The sequence below is a fragment of the Macrosteles quadrilineatus genome, unplaced genomic scaffold, assembly GCF_028750875.1.
Source record: "Macrosteles quadrilineatus isolate MER2022 unplaced genomic scaffold, UCM_ALF_1.0 Scaffold_4__1_contigs__length_99947679, whole genome shotgun sequence".
NCBI classification, from domain to species: Eukaryota; Metazoa; Arthropoda; class Insecta; order Hemiptera; family Cicadellidae; genus Macrosteles; species Macrosteles quadrilineatus.
The window spans coordinates 91954264-91969811 of NW_026542597.1; the positions used below are offsets into that span (position 1 = coordinate 91954264).

A 15548-nucleotide genomic window follows, 5' to 3' on the forward strand; every position below is an offset into this window, starting at 1 on the left:
GAGGGTAAAAAAGTGTGTTTTTTTTGTAAAATATTAATTACTTAGTATATAAAATAAATAAATTTGATCAAAATATATCCATAAACAAGCAAACTACAATATTCTCCATAAAAATAATAACATGGGAATTTTAAAATTACAGGTTTTTTTTCTTTATCCATAACAAATAATTGTACAAAAACACTTTGATATACTAAATTATTTGTTTTTAAGCTCTTTAAAACATTCTGAAGAGAAATTGGGAAATCTTGTGTTTAGAGGGTCAAAAATTAGAAAAACCAATTTTTACTCCATAAAACCTCTTATAAAACCCAAAAACCCCGTTCCCATGGTCCGATCATACTGGTTCGTGAACTAATTCAAGTTCGGGTGGACCGATGCTTCTAGGTGTCAAGATTGCTTCGGCAAAAACCTCAAACAAACAAACCCAACAAGTTTATCCCGCCCCGCCTTAAACCTTCAAACCAAATTTCACCAAAATCGGACAAAAATTACTCAGGTTTTATAGGAGGTATTGAGAAATTTGAGAAAAGTATTGTTTTCGTCAAAATTTTTGAGTTTGAGTTTTGAGTGGATATACTGTATAGTGTATATATCTGTTTTGGGTCCCCCTGTACACAAAACGTGGTTTTCGAAGTGATGTCTGTGTGTTTGCGTGTGTGTGTGTGTGTGTGTGTGTGTGTGTGTGTGTGTGTATATGTTCCTACAGAGCTAAAGACTACACCTGTGGTCGGATTTCGTTAAAATTTGCTGTGTATAGGTTCCAACCCATGGTACACTGTATTATCCAGATGGGTTTTTCATCTTTTAAATTTTGATTTCTAATGTCGATATTCCCGTAAAATAACGGGAAAATCAGATATTCTCAAAAATGGCCCGAACGATTTTAATAAACATTTAGTATGTTCCGGCCCTTTAAATTCTCAACGAAATTGTGTGTAATTGTAAAATTACTGTTAAAAGGTTATTAAAAAGTAAATTATTTTATTTTCCCATAAAAACTCCATAATATAACGAAAAATAGGATTTAAAAAACCCCGGTTTTAATTTAACTTGGTATGTTATGGCCCTTAAATATTTTGAATGTTTTTTCATTTTTTTAAATTTGATTTTTAACTTGGATTTTTTCATAAAACAACGGAAAATCGGATTTTCTTGAAAATGGGAAAAAGTAGGTGTCAGAATGCGGATACCGTTTATTTTTCCGTTTTCGTAGTTTATAATGTCCAGTCTGAGTCCAAGTTAAATTTATTTTATTATTTAAATCCCATATAACGTACTTAATTGGTACAGCAGCTGTTAACTGTAACCATATTAATTCAAGGAATTAATGACACAGTTACAGCTGAAAGCTGTGAGTAGCTATTACAAGTAGACTTCTCATCCCATTGTAAATTTTGAAGCTCGTTTTTCGTGTCTAGTTAATGTACGCCACACTGGGCGCTAGTGTCGACGAAATTTTGTTTCTATTATTTTGGGGTTAATTTCTTGATTTGTGCTTTACTGTGTGGATAAATAACTAGGGGACAATTTATTGTTTATGATTATATCGTATTATTTGGTTAAACGAGGTTTTAAATGACTGAATTAACGGGAAACAAATTGTAAACAAAACACGACCTCTACATAAACCGTACAGAACTAACAATAAAATTGTCTTCCATTAGGATGAGAAATCTACTAAAGGAGTATGTTTTATCTATGCTAATACCTATGTTTGATCAATCCTTAAACATACTAAGGGAGTATGTTTAATCTATGATCAAACCTATGTTGTTTGTTTAATACGTATGTTTGATCTATGCTAATACTCATCAGAAGCAACAGTTACCTGGGTAAATGTTCCAAGAACTTTGTGCGCGCGCATGCGCCAACCGAGATGACTGTGGGTACAGAACGTCGAGTACAGCTGACTTGGTAACTTTGTTGGCAGAGGATACGCGTCCGGTAACCGGACGTGGATTAGACGTCCGGCAATTACTGTCATAACCTAACCTAACCAACCAAACTTGCTGATAATGAAAAAATCGAATTAAGGTTAAATTCTTTCTCTATTAGAAAATTATAAATGCCAAAAATTCTAATTAAAGATGTACAGTTAAGAATAAATGGTATTCAATGCAAAATCTTCGACAAAAAGTTAATGTCACCAATGGGACTCGAACCCTGGACCTCTTGCATATCAGCCGAGCATCTTATCCACTACACCACGACCACCGATGGTTGGTGATGGTATTGTTGTAGTAAAGGCGTTCCAGGTTCCCGCAACCCCATGACGTCATTGCCGTACGCCTTATCCACGCCCGGTTACCGGACGCGTATCCTCTATGAACTTTGTTTGTTATTGTTTTAAAATTTCAATTTTTGGCGGAGGACTTTGTGTTGTTGTGTTGTTGTATTGTGACTTGTTGCTTGTTCGCTTGTTGTCATGTTGTGTTGTGTGTGAAGTAGAAGTAGCTGACGGACGACGATTACTTAGACACTAGCACAAACAAGAGAAGAAGGGAAGCAAAGGGAAATTGTTAAGATTATATAACTTTCATATTGGTTTTTATTAGCTTTGTTTCATATTTTCCATGCTAAATGTTTATGGTTGTATTACAACATAATTGTTGCTATCAGGAAGTTATGGACTAGAGACAAGGTAGGCCAAGATCTACTAGACCTTATAGTTAGTTAACAACTTTAGGCCTAATCTTAAAATCAACAACTGTAAACTCAAAATCTTATTAAAATAGGTAAGAAACTTAATTGACAATAATTGTTTTTTGAAGATTAATTCACAGTGGTTGCCAACTACCCATGCCATAGTGAATGGTTCCTCTAATTTTCCAAATGACAAGTCATAAGTTAGGTAGGCCCAGGGCCGGATTTAGCATTTTGGCACCCCTAGGCCCAAATAGTTTTTCGCCCCCTAGGCCTAGTACAGTCACAGTTTCTTTCCTACAAATCTTTATTTTTTTAACTAGCCTATATCATGCCTATAACTTAGGCCTTTGTTAATTGCTTGAACACCACTCCTCATCAGAATTTTATCATTGCAAGTTTTTTGAAGAATTGTCTTGGTTAGCCTTAACAAATTCCCAACAACAACCCTACAGCCTACTCCCATATAATATAACTTAACCAATGTTGTAACAGAATTTATGGACAATATTGAAAAATAGTTACATTTTCTAACAGTTATTTCTTCCAATGAATTTCAAAATTATAATGCTTTATTGTCAAGAGTTTTTTTTTTGTTTTTTTATCATTTCGTAAAATATGTTAAGCTACGGCTACTTATTTTATTTTCAGATTAAAAAAAAAAAATTTTTCCTCGGCCGTGCGCCCTCTTGGAGCTTCCGCCCATAGGCCCGGAAGCCCGGGCTACATTGGGAAATCCGGCCCTGGTTAGGCCCTAAATATTAAAGTAACTATCTTTCGGGTAGCCTTACCCAGGTTTTGATTAGGACTTACTTTTTACTTTTATTCATGAAGCCTTCCGGAATTGGAAATGAATTATAACAGGTTACGAAGGCGCAATCAGGTAACAGGGCTACCTTGATGTCCACAATTCCTCAGTTGAACTTCCGTTGACTAGTTTCGACTACTAAGTAGTCATTATGAAAACTGAAGACTGGACTAGCAACTTAATGTACGCGTACCGTCCGCCGCGCAGTTAATTTGTGGCCACACGTGTGTTTGTAAATAATGTATCTATGTGTTTTTGTTTCTCGTGACGTATTTATAGACTTTATGACGACCTCTTCGGAGTGACATTTATGTTCCTTCATCGCCTGATGATGGCCCCACAGCTGGGCTGAAACCGGTTGCCGCTCATCGGTGACATTTGATCACATTGACGGATTAAAGGTATTTTAACCTCTAGATTAATTTAAATTTGTGATCGGGAGGCAAAAAACAACAGAAATTATATGTTTTGATCGTGACGTTGCTGCTTCAGCTGAATCTTTTGCTTGTCCGATGATGGCATTGTAATGCTTAAAGGTCTTAACCTTAAATTAAAACGCTGTTGGAAAAGGTAAAACTTATATTTTTTAATCAAACTATTTTATTTCAGAATGTTGACACAAGATCCAAATCCTCCACTACCTGTGGAATTCTGGAACATCCTTCACAACTCCATAAGTGCACTTTTAAATAATGGTACAAAGATTGTGCCACAACTGGATCAAATAATTCAGCCTTGTAAAAACCATCACGAGTATTATGTGCCTCCTAAACTCGGCCCTCCGGCGGAGTATGAAGCAAAACTACCTCACTACATTGGTAATTGTCTTTGTTTTTTGCAATTATAGACTGTAAAATGTTTTGAAATAAAAATGTTAAAGGGTAATTACAATTGTGCATTAGATCAGGATGGATTAGATTAGGTTCATATTCACAATCGTTTAATATCACATCACTTGCTCACTGATATCTTTGTTTTGTTTATTCCTTCAACCATTTTGATCTGTTTGATAAACATATCCACATATCCACTAGGTACCAAACTCGGAGGTTATGGATGGTGACATTATTTGTTTTATTGAAGCAACGTTTTTAAGATTATAGTGGTGAATGGTGATGCTGAAATACTGCCACAAGACAAAAGAGTTTTATAATGTCCCTTTCATTTTTAGCAAACAATCAGTTTAATGTCAATTCCATCCAAGAGTATAATTTTAACATGGTAACTTAAATATCTGTACGGTTGTTCATTTTAAAGAAATAACAGTAAACCCTACTGAATCCAGATCCCACTAATATTCCAGTTCCGGAAGTCTCAAGTTCAAAACCACCAATGGATTTTAAGTTACTGAACAGTCCTGAAGTACCTACCACTGTGTTTCTTTGTATTAAAAGTGTGCCGTGCACGTCACTTTTATATACTCTTATATACTTTTATATACTCAGCGCGCGAGCAATAACTTACTTACTGGCCAAAGCATATCAGCTGCCAACGGCAATAGAGGTAAGAACGACGAGCATACGAGAAATCTCTCTCGTTTGCCTTTGCTAGGACTGGATATCACCGACCCGAAAACCTTGCTGACAGCTCCAAATTAAACATAAGAAGTAATTGCATTAATTATCAGGGAATCCAAATTCAAATCATAAAATAGTAAGTTCAGTTAGGGGTTGCCGGGGAGGAATTAGCAGGTATTAGGATGTAGGTTTTCCAATTTAAAATGTGGGTCTTCTCCTTAAGAGAAGCTGAAATCAGCTTGTGGAAGCAAAGTCTAAATTCACATGGTTCTAAGTTGTTCAATGATTATGTGCTGTCAATTCGATTAATTCATTGCTAAATTACCTTTCTTCTATCAGTTTCCATTTTACACTGTTATTTCATCAATTAGTAATCTTGTAAATGCAATTCTTACATATTCAGGTAGTGGGTTAGTTAAAAGATTTACTTGTTATAAATTACTTAAATCACAGCTCATGAAAAGCTGGCTTAAGGTGTTAACGGCAATGGGCATGATCAACCTCAGGGTAACAACTTTCTTTTAAAATAGACAGTTAACACTGTTAACAGTCCTTCCTAATTTTCTCAACCTCATAGTTATTATTAATATCTATTTCCATGTCCCAATCCTCCGCATCCTTACCACTCTTCCATTAACTTATTCCTCAGACATGCTGAACCAATTCAATTAGTATCAAGCCAGTCACACAGATTCTTTACATAAATGTTACAAAAGTATTTAATCCAGATTTTCACTTAAATGGAGAACACTGAACCTAAATTAACGAATGTTTACTATAGTTTTGTTAACAATTACTATACATAAGTTTTTTAGGTTATTGTCATATGTAGTGCTTATTCAATTCATGTCATTTGCAGGATTTACAACATGGCTTCTGGCCCAGATTGCCCGAGCCACCACCTTAGAGTCATTGGAATCTCAACAAACTCAGCTGGTAGACTGGCAGATCTTGATCATAGAGTCGTTGGCTTACAGGAACCAACACATGTTTTCCATCATACTATCGGAATATTTGGTAGCAATCAAAGGTTAGTCACCCAAAGGTTAACAAAGGTTGATGTTAGATTGTAACAATACTCGGGTTTGGGCCTCTCCCTTTCAAAACTTAAAAAAAGCTGATGGCATAAATAGACACTAAATAGTCATATGGCTGTGTTAGTTGTATACGTTTAGATGACAAGCAGTTAAGTTTCGTACCTCAGACAACAAAACCTTTGTTGTGACTCGTAACAGAGAGTTAAACCATAACTTGGTTAGCGAGAGCTCAGATAACCGTGGCTCTACAGTAATAATAATATAAACTCTAAAGTTGCAGACCTATTTTTTAAATTTATTGGTTCCGGTTTGATACTTTTAACTCTTCATCACTTCTATCTTACAGACTTGGTGGAATCTCGAAGTAAAGAAGAAGTTCCATTTGAGTTTGTCTGGTTCCGCAAAGCTGGTGTTGATAGTCAACCTCCTCTTGACAAGTTCATCTTGCGCAGCAGACGTGCGTGTGCTGTTCTCCTTACTCATCTTCTCAAGGTCAAGTGTGATTTCATTATATTATCCTCTTGTGCAGATTTGTTAAAAAAATAGAACTAGATGTTTGGATGGATCTTAAAAATGTAATTCTTTGTGGGACACACAGGTCACTGTGACCCATTTGATGTTTTTTATTTTAGCGAATTTCCCTATCTATAGGTAGGTTTTTCCCTATAGGGAAGTAGCTATTACCGTAGGTCTCATGGTAAGACCTAGGCCTGGTACCGATGTACTTTTTCATTTCGTGTTAACATTTCATTCCCCGTGTTAACCTTATAAGTATTCATATTTTAAGGGAATTAATGAATTTAGTCAGCTGCTGTTTCAACAAAAAAAGTTGGTTCTATGATATGCAAAAGCATTAAAAAGTTATAAGATTTACCAACGGAGTGCAGTATTATTATTTTTATTGCATTGATGATAACAGCTTATTTGAACTATAAGCAGCTACAAAAAACTGTGATACACAATGAGTTATAAGATTTACCAACGGAGTGCAGTATTATTATTTTTATTGCATTGATGATAACAGCTTATTTGAACTATAAGCAGCTACAAAAAACTGTGATACACAATGAAAAATGTGACATACGTAATGTCAAAGTAGGATAGTTTACAGTTATGTTTATTAAAAACAAAATTAAAAACAATTTCATGAATAATTTGTGATTTTTCACAAATTTTTAAAAATTAGTTTTTCTATTGTTTAGGTGAAGTGGTAGAAAATAATGGCTATGGTAGATGTATAATATACTAGTATACCGTAAATTTAAAAAAGCAAATTTTTTCAAACTACGTCCTCCCCCATTGCAAACATAAAGCTGGAGTATTACTGTAATAAGCATTTTATACTACTCTAATGGGGTTTCCTCATTTTTTCCCTTAAAACAGGACATTTATCAATTTTTCTCCAAACGTTTTTAAAGACTTAAAAAAAAAACAAATAATTTAGGCTAGTATATCAAAGTCACCAAGGGTTTTTGTACGGTGATTTTTTAAGGAGAAAATTCAAAAAAATTTTAATTTAAAATTCTCATATGTTAAATATTACTAGAGGTCGTCCAGTGGTCGAAACTCGACCAAATTATATGCAATGTACAGACTTCTCTATTTCACACCACACTGTGAATAAAACATGTGATTGGAGTTTCTTCCATTTGTTTTTATTTTCTGTTTATATTTCGTTGTTATTTCGTCACCAGCATGGCAACCCATATGATCCATGTTAATTTATTCAAAATTTTAAATAAATTTTCTCTGCTTATTTTTGAGCCTATTTTAATTTATAAAGGCATTCTGCACATCTACAGGAAAATATCTTTCCAACAGTATGCGTAGATTTTCCCTGCGATGCACACGAGCTGAGAAAAAAGGTTTTAAAGAAACATGCTTGCCTATTAATATATAGATTATGGAGAATGTTGTAGCTGGCTTGTTTATAGATATATTTTGATCGAACTTGGGGGATTTATTTATTTCATACTAAGCTATTGATATTTTTTTTGAGCGAAGCTCTTATACGTCGACTCTTATGCATTTCGTAATACGCAAACTCCTCCTAGACGGCTGAATCAATCGTTTTCAAATTTTGCATGGTGATAAAGACCATATCGGTGAGTGCCAACATCTACATGGCGTTAAAAAAGTCTCTCAGGAATCCGCCCCACTGGGTCTCAAAGTTTCAATGTAATCCTTATGGAAGCAGTATTTGACACATAAACAAAGACATTTGATCAGCTGTTGACTTTTGAATGCAGTAGATAAAAAATAGCTGATAGCATTATTCTACAGATATTAGAACAGAAACGGTATAGATCATAAATATAATCAAATGGCGACACTAGCTTGAGGTCCGGGACGTAGGAGAAGTGAAGGAAATAGTCAAGGCGAACTGTCCGGAGTGTGGGAACTGTTTATGACGATTAGATTTAGGTATCTGCAATCCTAAAATGCTATTGGAAGGGAAGGAAACAGGTCCGCGACGTAGGATGTGATGAAGGAAGTAGTAAAGTCGAGCTGTTCGGTGTATGGGATCTGTTTATGACCATTAGATTAAGGTATTTGCAATCTTAAAATGCTATGGGAAGGGAGGAAAACAGGCCCGCGACGTAGGAAGTGGTGAAGGAAGTAGTCAAGGCGAGCTGTCCGGAGTGTGGAAACTGTTTATGACAATTGAATAAGGTATCTATAAATCTAAAATGCTATGGGAAGGGAGGAAAACAGGTCAGTGACGTAGGAAGTGGTGAAGGAAGTAGTAAAAGCAAGTTTTTCGGAGTGTGGGAACTGTTTATGACGATTAGGTTAAGTTACCTGCAATCCTAAAATGCTACGGAAAGGGAGGGAAACAGGGCCGTGACGTAGGAAGTGGTGAAGGAAGTAGTAGAGGCGAGCTGTCTAGAGTGTGGGAACTGTTTATGACGATTAGATTAAGGTATCTGCAATCCTAAAATGCTATGGAAAGGGAGGGAATAAGGTCCGTGACGTAGGAAGTGGTGAAGGAAATAGTAAAGTCGAGTTGTTCGGAGTGTGGGAACTGTTTATGACGATTAGATTAAGGTATCTGCAATCCTAAAATGCTATGGAAAGGGAGGGAAACAGGTCCGCGACGTAAGAAGAGGTGAAGAAAGTAGTAAGGTGAGCAGTGTAGAGTGTGGGAACTGGAAACCGTTTGTAGCAGTTAGATTAATGTACCAGCAATTCTAAAATGCTATGAGAAGGGATGGAAACATGTCCACGACATAGAAAATGGTGAAAGAAGTAGTAAAGGCTAGCAGTGCGGAGTGTGGTCAATTTTGTGTCAATTGAATTAACGTATCTAAAATACTAAAATGCTACGGAAAGTGATGCAAACAGGTACACGATGTAGGAAATGGCTTAGGAAATAGTAAAGTATGAGCATAATGTGGGAACCGTCTGTGGCAGTTAGATTAATGTATCTTCAATCCTAAAATGCTATGAGAAGGCATGGAAAGAGGCCCCTCGACGTAGGAAGTGGTGAAAGAAGTAGTAAAGGCTGGCAGTGCAGAGTGGGGGAACCGTTTGGGCAGTTAGATAAATTTAATGTATCTAATACTTAAATGTTATGAGAAGGAAAGGAAACAGGTCTATGACGTTGGAAATGGCGAATGAAGTAGTAAGGCTTGCAGTGCAGAGTGTGGGAACTGTCTTTGACAATTACATTAATGTATCTGCAATCCTTAAAGGCTATGGGAAGAGGGGAAAACAGGTCCATGTGTAGGGGTGGTGAAGGAAGTAGTAAAGGTGAGCAGTGTTGAGTGTGGGAATGGATAAATTTATCCACAATTCTAAAATGCTATGGGAAGAGACTGTAGACTGTAGGTTAAAACTATTACGAAGCACGAATCGATACATATTTTGATACATGCAATAGTTTACAATAGACATTTACAAACAAGTTGAAAACAGCTGATTTTTACTCCATAGAGGCTAAAAACGATTTTTACTCCCTAAAGAGTAAAAATGCGACTTTTACTGCTACATACGATTGTTTTTACTGCAGTATTACAAAAACAATATAATATTAACCCTTGATGACTCCGCTCAATTTTGTGGATGCCTCTGCGGACGCCACCTAGTATAAAAAAATACACTTTAGTAGTTTCCCTATAGCAGCTTAACCTAGGTACTCGTTAAACATAAATGGTAAATTAGTAGATTAATTGAAAATCAAACTAGGCTAATGGAATTTCGATTAGTCGGCAGGTTTGCTGCAGCGGGAGTACTTTATATGTATTGCTGCAAAAAAATGTTATTAGGTACCTAATAAAGTATCTCTCTCTCTCTCTCTGATTAGCAAAACATTACTGATTTCTTTCAATGTAATAAACCTGATAACCAATGATGTGTTTTGTGATGTAATTTTTTTATCATTGTGTGATATATGAGCTAACAGCAATATACAGGGTGGCTGAAAAGTAACTTGCACCCCCCTCAACTTTTCAACTATTTGAGATATTTGAAATCGGTTTGCGGCAACCTTCTTAGATATGAGGGGCTACAATAATTATGGTAAATTAGGGGGTAGCGGGGGTAGGAGGTAGCTGAAAATTTTCAAATGACAAGTATAGTCGAGTTTGGTATCATTTTACAGGTCCTGACAAAACAAAACAATGACATAAAGAAAACAAAAATCGGTCCACTAATAACAAAGAGGTAAGAGTTGTTCGGTGAACTGGTAGGGCAAATTTGGAGCCATGACGGGTGTTGTAGTGGTACAGGTCTTGGTTTCTTGGGGGGTTTATTTCATCCACATACTTTATTACAACTAAAAACAAAATGGCAGTTAAAAATTACTTTTAATAACCATTGTCTTATTCATTTTTAGCTGCCATTTTGTTATTAATGGTCTGATTTCTATTTTCTTTATGTTAATTGTTTAGTTATATCAAGACCTCTAAAATGATACCAAACTCGACCATACTTCCTGTTTGAAAATTTTAAGCTACCGGACCCCCACTACCCCTAAGGGCAAAATTTTAAAAATTTACCATAATTTTTGTAGTCCTTCATATCGAAACAGGTTGCTGCAAACCGATTTCAAATATCTCAAATAGTTAAAAAGGTAAAAGGGGGTTGCAAGTTAATTTTCAGCCAACCTCATGGTTATTTGGATTTGATACGTTTTAGGGCACCATTTTGTTATTAGTAGGGCAATTTTTGTTTTCTTTATGTCAATTTGTTTCGTTTCGTCAAGACCTGTAAAATAATACCAAACTCGACTATACTTGTCATTTGAAACTTTTGAGCTACCCCTTAAGGGCAAAGTTTTCAAAATTTACCATAATTATTCTAGCCCCTCATATCTAAGAAGGTTGGCGCAAACCAATTTCGAACATCTCAAATGGATGAAAATTTAAGGTGGGGGGGGGGGGGGGTGTGCAAGTTATTTTTCAGCCACCCTGTATCTTCAGGTACATAATTTTATAGTTTCAATTTTAGGGGTTATTCCAAATAAGCTTCTTTTATAATCCACCCTTTCTGACATTCTGGACATGCGCATGGTCCCTTCGGTGACGAATTAGTGAGGTATTGTACAAAGGGCGGTGATCGAACTAGCCAATGTAGAAACCAATTGGATCTGAAAATAGGATTTTCCTGTAGAGTCCGTCTTTGCAATCCAAAGAAGTACCGGTAACCTACTATTTTCAAGTTCTCTCTCTCACTCTCACTATTTAGTTTATATTCAGATTGTTTGTTGTACAATCTATGCAATGGTTTTATTTGTGAATAAATTGATTTGATTGTTTGTCATCAGGTGGTGAGAAGCCACACGGGTATGTTGGCGTCTTGTCACCCCACGGGCATGTTTGATTATTGGTCTGCATTGTTGGCACTACTGGGAGACTCGGACAGACAAGTTTGGTTGGCAGCACTGGATTCCATCAGTGTCAACATAAAGTGCGACGGATTCCCCCGAACCTCCTTAGTAAGTACTAACATTTTGGTAAATAATTTTCTAGGCAAGATTAGTATAGAATTTATGTAGTATTTGAGGGTCGGTTGTATTCGTTCCTTCTTCCTTAATACTGTATATTCTTAAGTTGTGGTTTTTCCTCAAAAAACTATTTTCAACAGAGATAATATTTGTAGAAAGTATGCCTACTAAAAGTACAAACATTTCCAGATGGTATACAACCTATGTGAGCTACTGAATGTCAGGTTGAGTGGTACAGCTGGCTGGAGTGGGGAAGCTGGGAAGGCGATGCTTGTATCGACTGACACCTTTTGTGAAGCTGCTCTCTCCCACGTCAGTGCGGCTGATAAGAGAGCTTTGTCCCGCCTCTACCTCGGACTTGTTGCCCTGCTAGACCCTAAGAAGGTGGTTTTGTTTGCAGGTGAGAAGTAAATGCAAACTTTAACATCAGTGGTTTTCAAATATTGATTTTGTTTTTTGAAAATCTTCCATGAAGGTTGTTGTATTATTTTTTAGGACAGTGTATTAAACACAGATAAATGTTAACTGATGATAATTTATGATTAACAGGAGTTTCGTCAAGAAGTTACTGTAAGCTGATAGTGTTGCTGTTCAAGATATGTCCAATGTCTGTTGATATAAAAAAGAAAGTACAAGCAGTTTTGGATCATGCCTCCAATTTCCCTGTAAGTATGATTTCCCTGTAAGATGTTTGTGACTAACCAGTAGTTTAGGAATTTCAACTCAAACCTTTCTCAATTCAAGAGGATTTTATTGCAAAATTTGATTGCAGGATATTCTAACTATTGTCCAGGCCCTTGTGTGGAATGATGTACATCCTCACTTAAATAATCCAGAAAAGAGTCGGTAAGTTTTTAAGATTTATTTTATAATATATTTTACAGTATTTTTGCACTTCAATCAATACTTAACAATAAATTAGGTAGAGATTGAATCATTAAAGCGAGATGCACATGCATATTTGGACCCTTCCCCACCACCATCGTTTTTTTTTTCTCAGCCATTAAAAAAATTGTCATTAGATCTTATTTAATATTCATATTCAAAATGGAGTAAAGTGGTGGGGGAAGTTTAGGTACTGTCTCTCCCGTACTACACTCCCTAAAAGCCATCCTAATTGGTACAATCTTTACAGCAAGTACCTAATTCTAAAGTTTTGAAAAAAAAATACTCAGCCTATGATGGACTTATCAATTTAAACCGACACTTATTTTGTTGCAATAGTTTAAATACTTAATACACTGGTTCACCAATGTGCTTTTAAATTACAAACAATTTCTTAAGATAATTGTAGTTCATTGGGGTTGAAATTCATTTTGAAAGCTGTGCACTGTAAATACACAACTATGCATACATTTAAGAAATAGTCTTACCACAAAAAGTACACTTAAATTTCACCAAACTGGAATATTTTAACCATTACCTAACGCATATTAAACTAAGGAATGTCTGAGTTGGGAAGACTTATGTTTGTAGATGAAGAAAAGTGTTCGGAAAGTAACTTTCGGGCAACAATTGGCACATGCTCACTCTACAGTTTGAAATCTGTGTTCCTTGAACCATCCTGGGGACTCTTTCCCATTCAGGTAAGCCTTTCCCATCAACATCCCAGAAATAGTCCATCAAATCTAGGCCCTTGGCCCCTACAGCATTACAATAAAATGTTGTTTATTTTTCAAGACCTGAACCAATCTTAGACAATCCTAAGACTTTTTCATATTCGTCAAAAGATACTGACTTGAAAGTAGATTGTGGATTCCAAAATAATTTTATTTTACATTGGTATAGTTGTTTGTTTTTTGTTGTTGTTGCAGGGAGTGCTGGGAAATCAGTAGTTTGTGGAAATCTGTGTTGGATATTGCTGCAAAAGCTGTAGAAAACATTATTAACGGAGGACAGTCTGCTGCAAATGTTGTAAAACTTACAAAACTACTATCTGCTGTTGCTCTCAGTGCTTCTAACATCTCTCTTCAGCTGAGTCAGTCCTCCTCGTCATTGGTGTTTTTTGGAAACAACTTCTACGTAAAATGGAACAAACTTATACGGGAAATAGATCTTAATGTTATATATCTGGAAGTTGCTAAAACATCAAAGTATCTTGCATCACTTGGCGACATGTCCATGATTGATTTGCGAGAAGCGAACAGTCTTTTGGCATTTCTGTCAATTCCATGGCTCAACAAAAATATCGGAGCTCAACTGCCTCTGGTCGACCTGTCACCGTATCGAGTCATGGCGAATCTACAAATTTTTCTTGATGGTTGGTAAATTAATTTTGTTCTGTACTTTGAGAAACAAACATGCAATTTCAGTATAAATTTCTTTATTCATTGAGAAGTATACATAATACAGCATTTGAATAGCGTCAAAGAGTACAATTATTATAAATTAAAATATAAATTAAAAAAAATACAACTCTCTATATAGATAGGCCTATGTTTTCTTAATGTCTAGCATTCTTGAGAGAGTTGGAAAAATTTGTCAAGAGAATAATTGGCCATGTTAATTGAGAAATGGTTTTGTTTTGTTTTGAACTTTTTTTTAATTTCTAATTCCTCTAGGGATATATTTAAAAAACCTATACCAGCAAATTTCAATTTCATAAAAAAAATCGGTTGAAGAATATTTTTCCTACAAGGATTGACGGTAAAAAGTATAACTTTTCACAGAGAAATTTAATTGGCATTGAATATTAGGCCTACATTATATAGAGCTTAAATTTTCTTAGTCATAGAAACATATCCTTTAGATGAAACAGGTTTGTAAGTAGTGTAATGCAATTTTTATGTCTGCATTGCCAATGTAACTCATTGTTGTTATTTTGTATTAATAGTAAATAGGTGATAAGTTAATGTAGTCGCTTGGCTATTGCGTGAGGGCCGGGTCTGAGAATAAAACTAGAGTTACTCAAAGAATTTACAATTTAATTAAAAGAGGAGAAGATAAACTCAACCAAACAAAATACAATGATAATATATAAGTCTAATACAGTTAAACAAGGGGAAATGAACCAGCACAGTGAATAGTCAAATTAATAAGCTAAATTATACTTTATCCTAACAAATAAATTGGAAATTGGAGTTTAATAAAATTAAAAATGTAAAACAAAATAATAAAGTAATATTATCGTTCAAATTCAAGAAAGTAAATTGAATAGATTTGAATTAAAATTTGGAAATCTAAGTTCTAAAGCCTTATATTATTTATTTCTGAGTAAGCGAGCTGGGCTTACATTTTAGTTTAAATAATTATAAAATTGACATACTTCATGAGTTTGATGCACTGGACACTTCACCAAACAAATTTTTAATCTGCCTTTAAAGGCAACAGGCCATGGTAAAATAACACTTCACTTCGCGAATCACTCGCGGCCGAAAACTTCGACTCCCGAACGCGGTGACCGGACCGAAGACTTCCTGGAGACTGTCCTCTCTTGGTTTTTGTTGGAATAGACATCCCCCTGTCCACCTAGAGAGACAGCCAATCAGAGGGTGTGATCGTTGGTTATTCTTCTCTGATTGGTTAAGACAGTCCACGTGGACTTGATGTGCGGATGTCAAAAAGTTCATAGCTTGTAGATTGTCTTCTGTCTC

General features: G+C 35.6%; 1 protein-coding gene across 1 annotated transcript in view; it reads left to right on the plus strand.

The window, feature by feature from the left end:
- Positions 1-3605: 3605 nt before the first annotated feature.
- LOC128993145 (uncharacterized) overlaps positions 3606-15548 on the plus strand; it is an 83564-nt gene continuing 71621 nt past the window's right edge. The window contains exons 1-9 of the mRNA XM_054416903.1: positions 3606-3637; positions 4064-4272; positions 5831-6001; positions 6355-6500; positions 11776-11946; positions 12145-12355; positions 12505-12620; positions 12728-12801; positions 13770-14215. Of these exons, the coding sequence (XP_054272878.1) occupies positions 3606-3637; positions 4064-4272; positions 5831-6001; positions 6355-6500; positions 11776-11946; positions 12145-12355; positions 12505-12620; positions 12728-12801; positions 13770-14215 (1576 nt within the window). The remainder of the gene's footprint in view (positions 3638-4063; positions 4273-5830; positions 6002-6354; positions 6501-11775; positions 11947-12144; positions 12356-12504; positions 12621-12727; positions 12802-13769; positions 14216-15548) is intronic.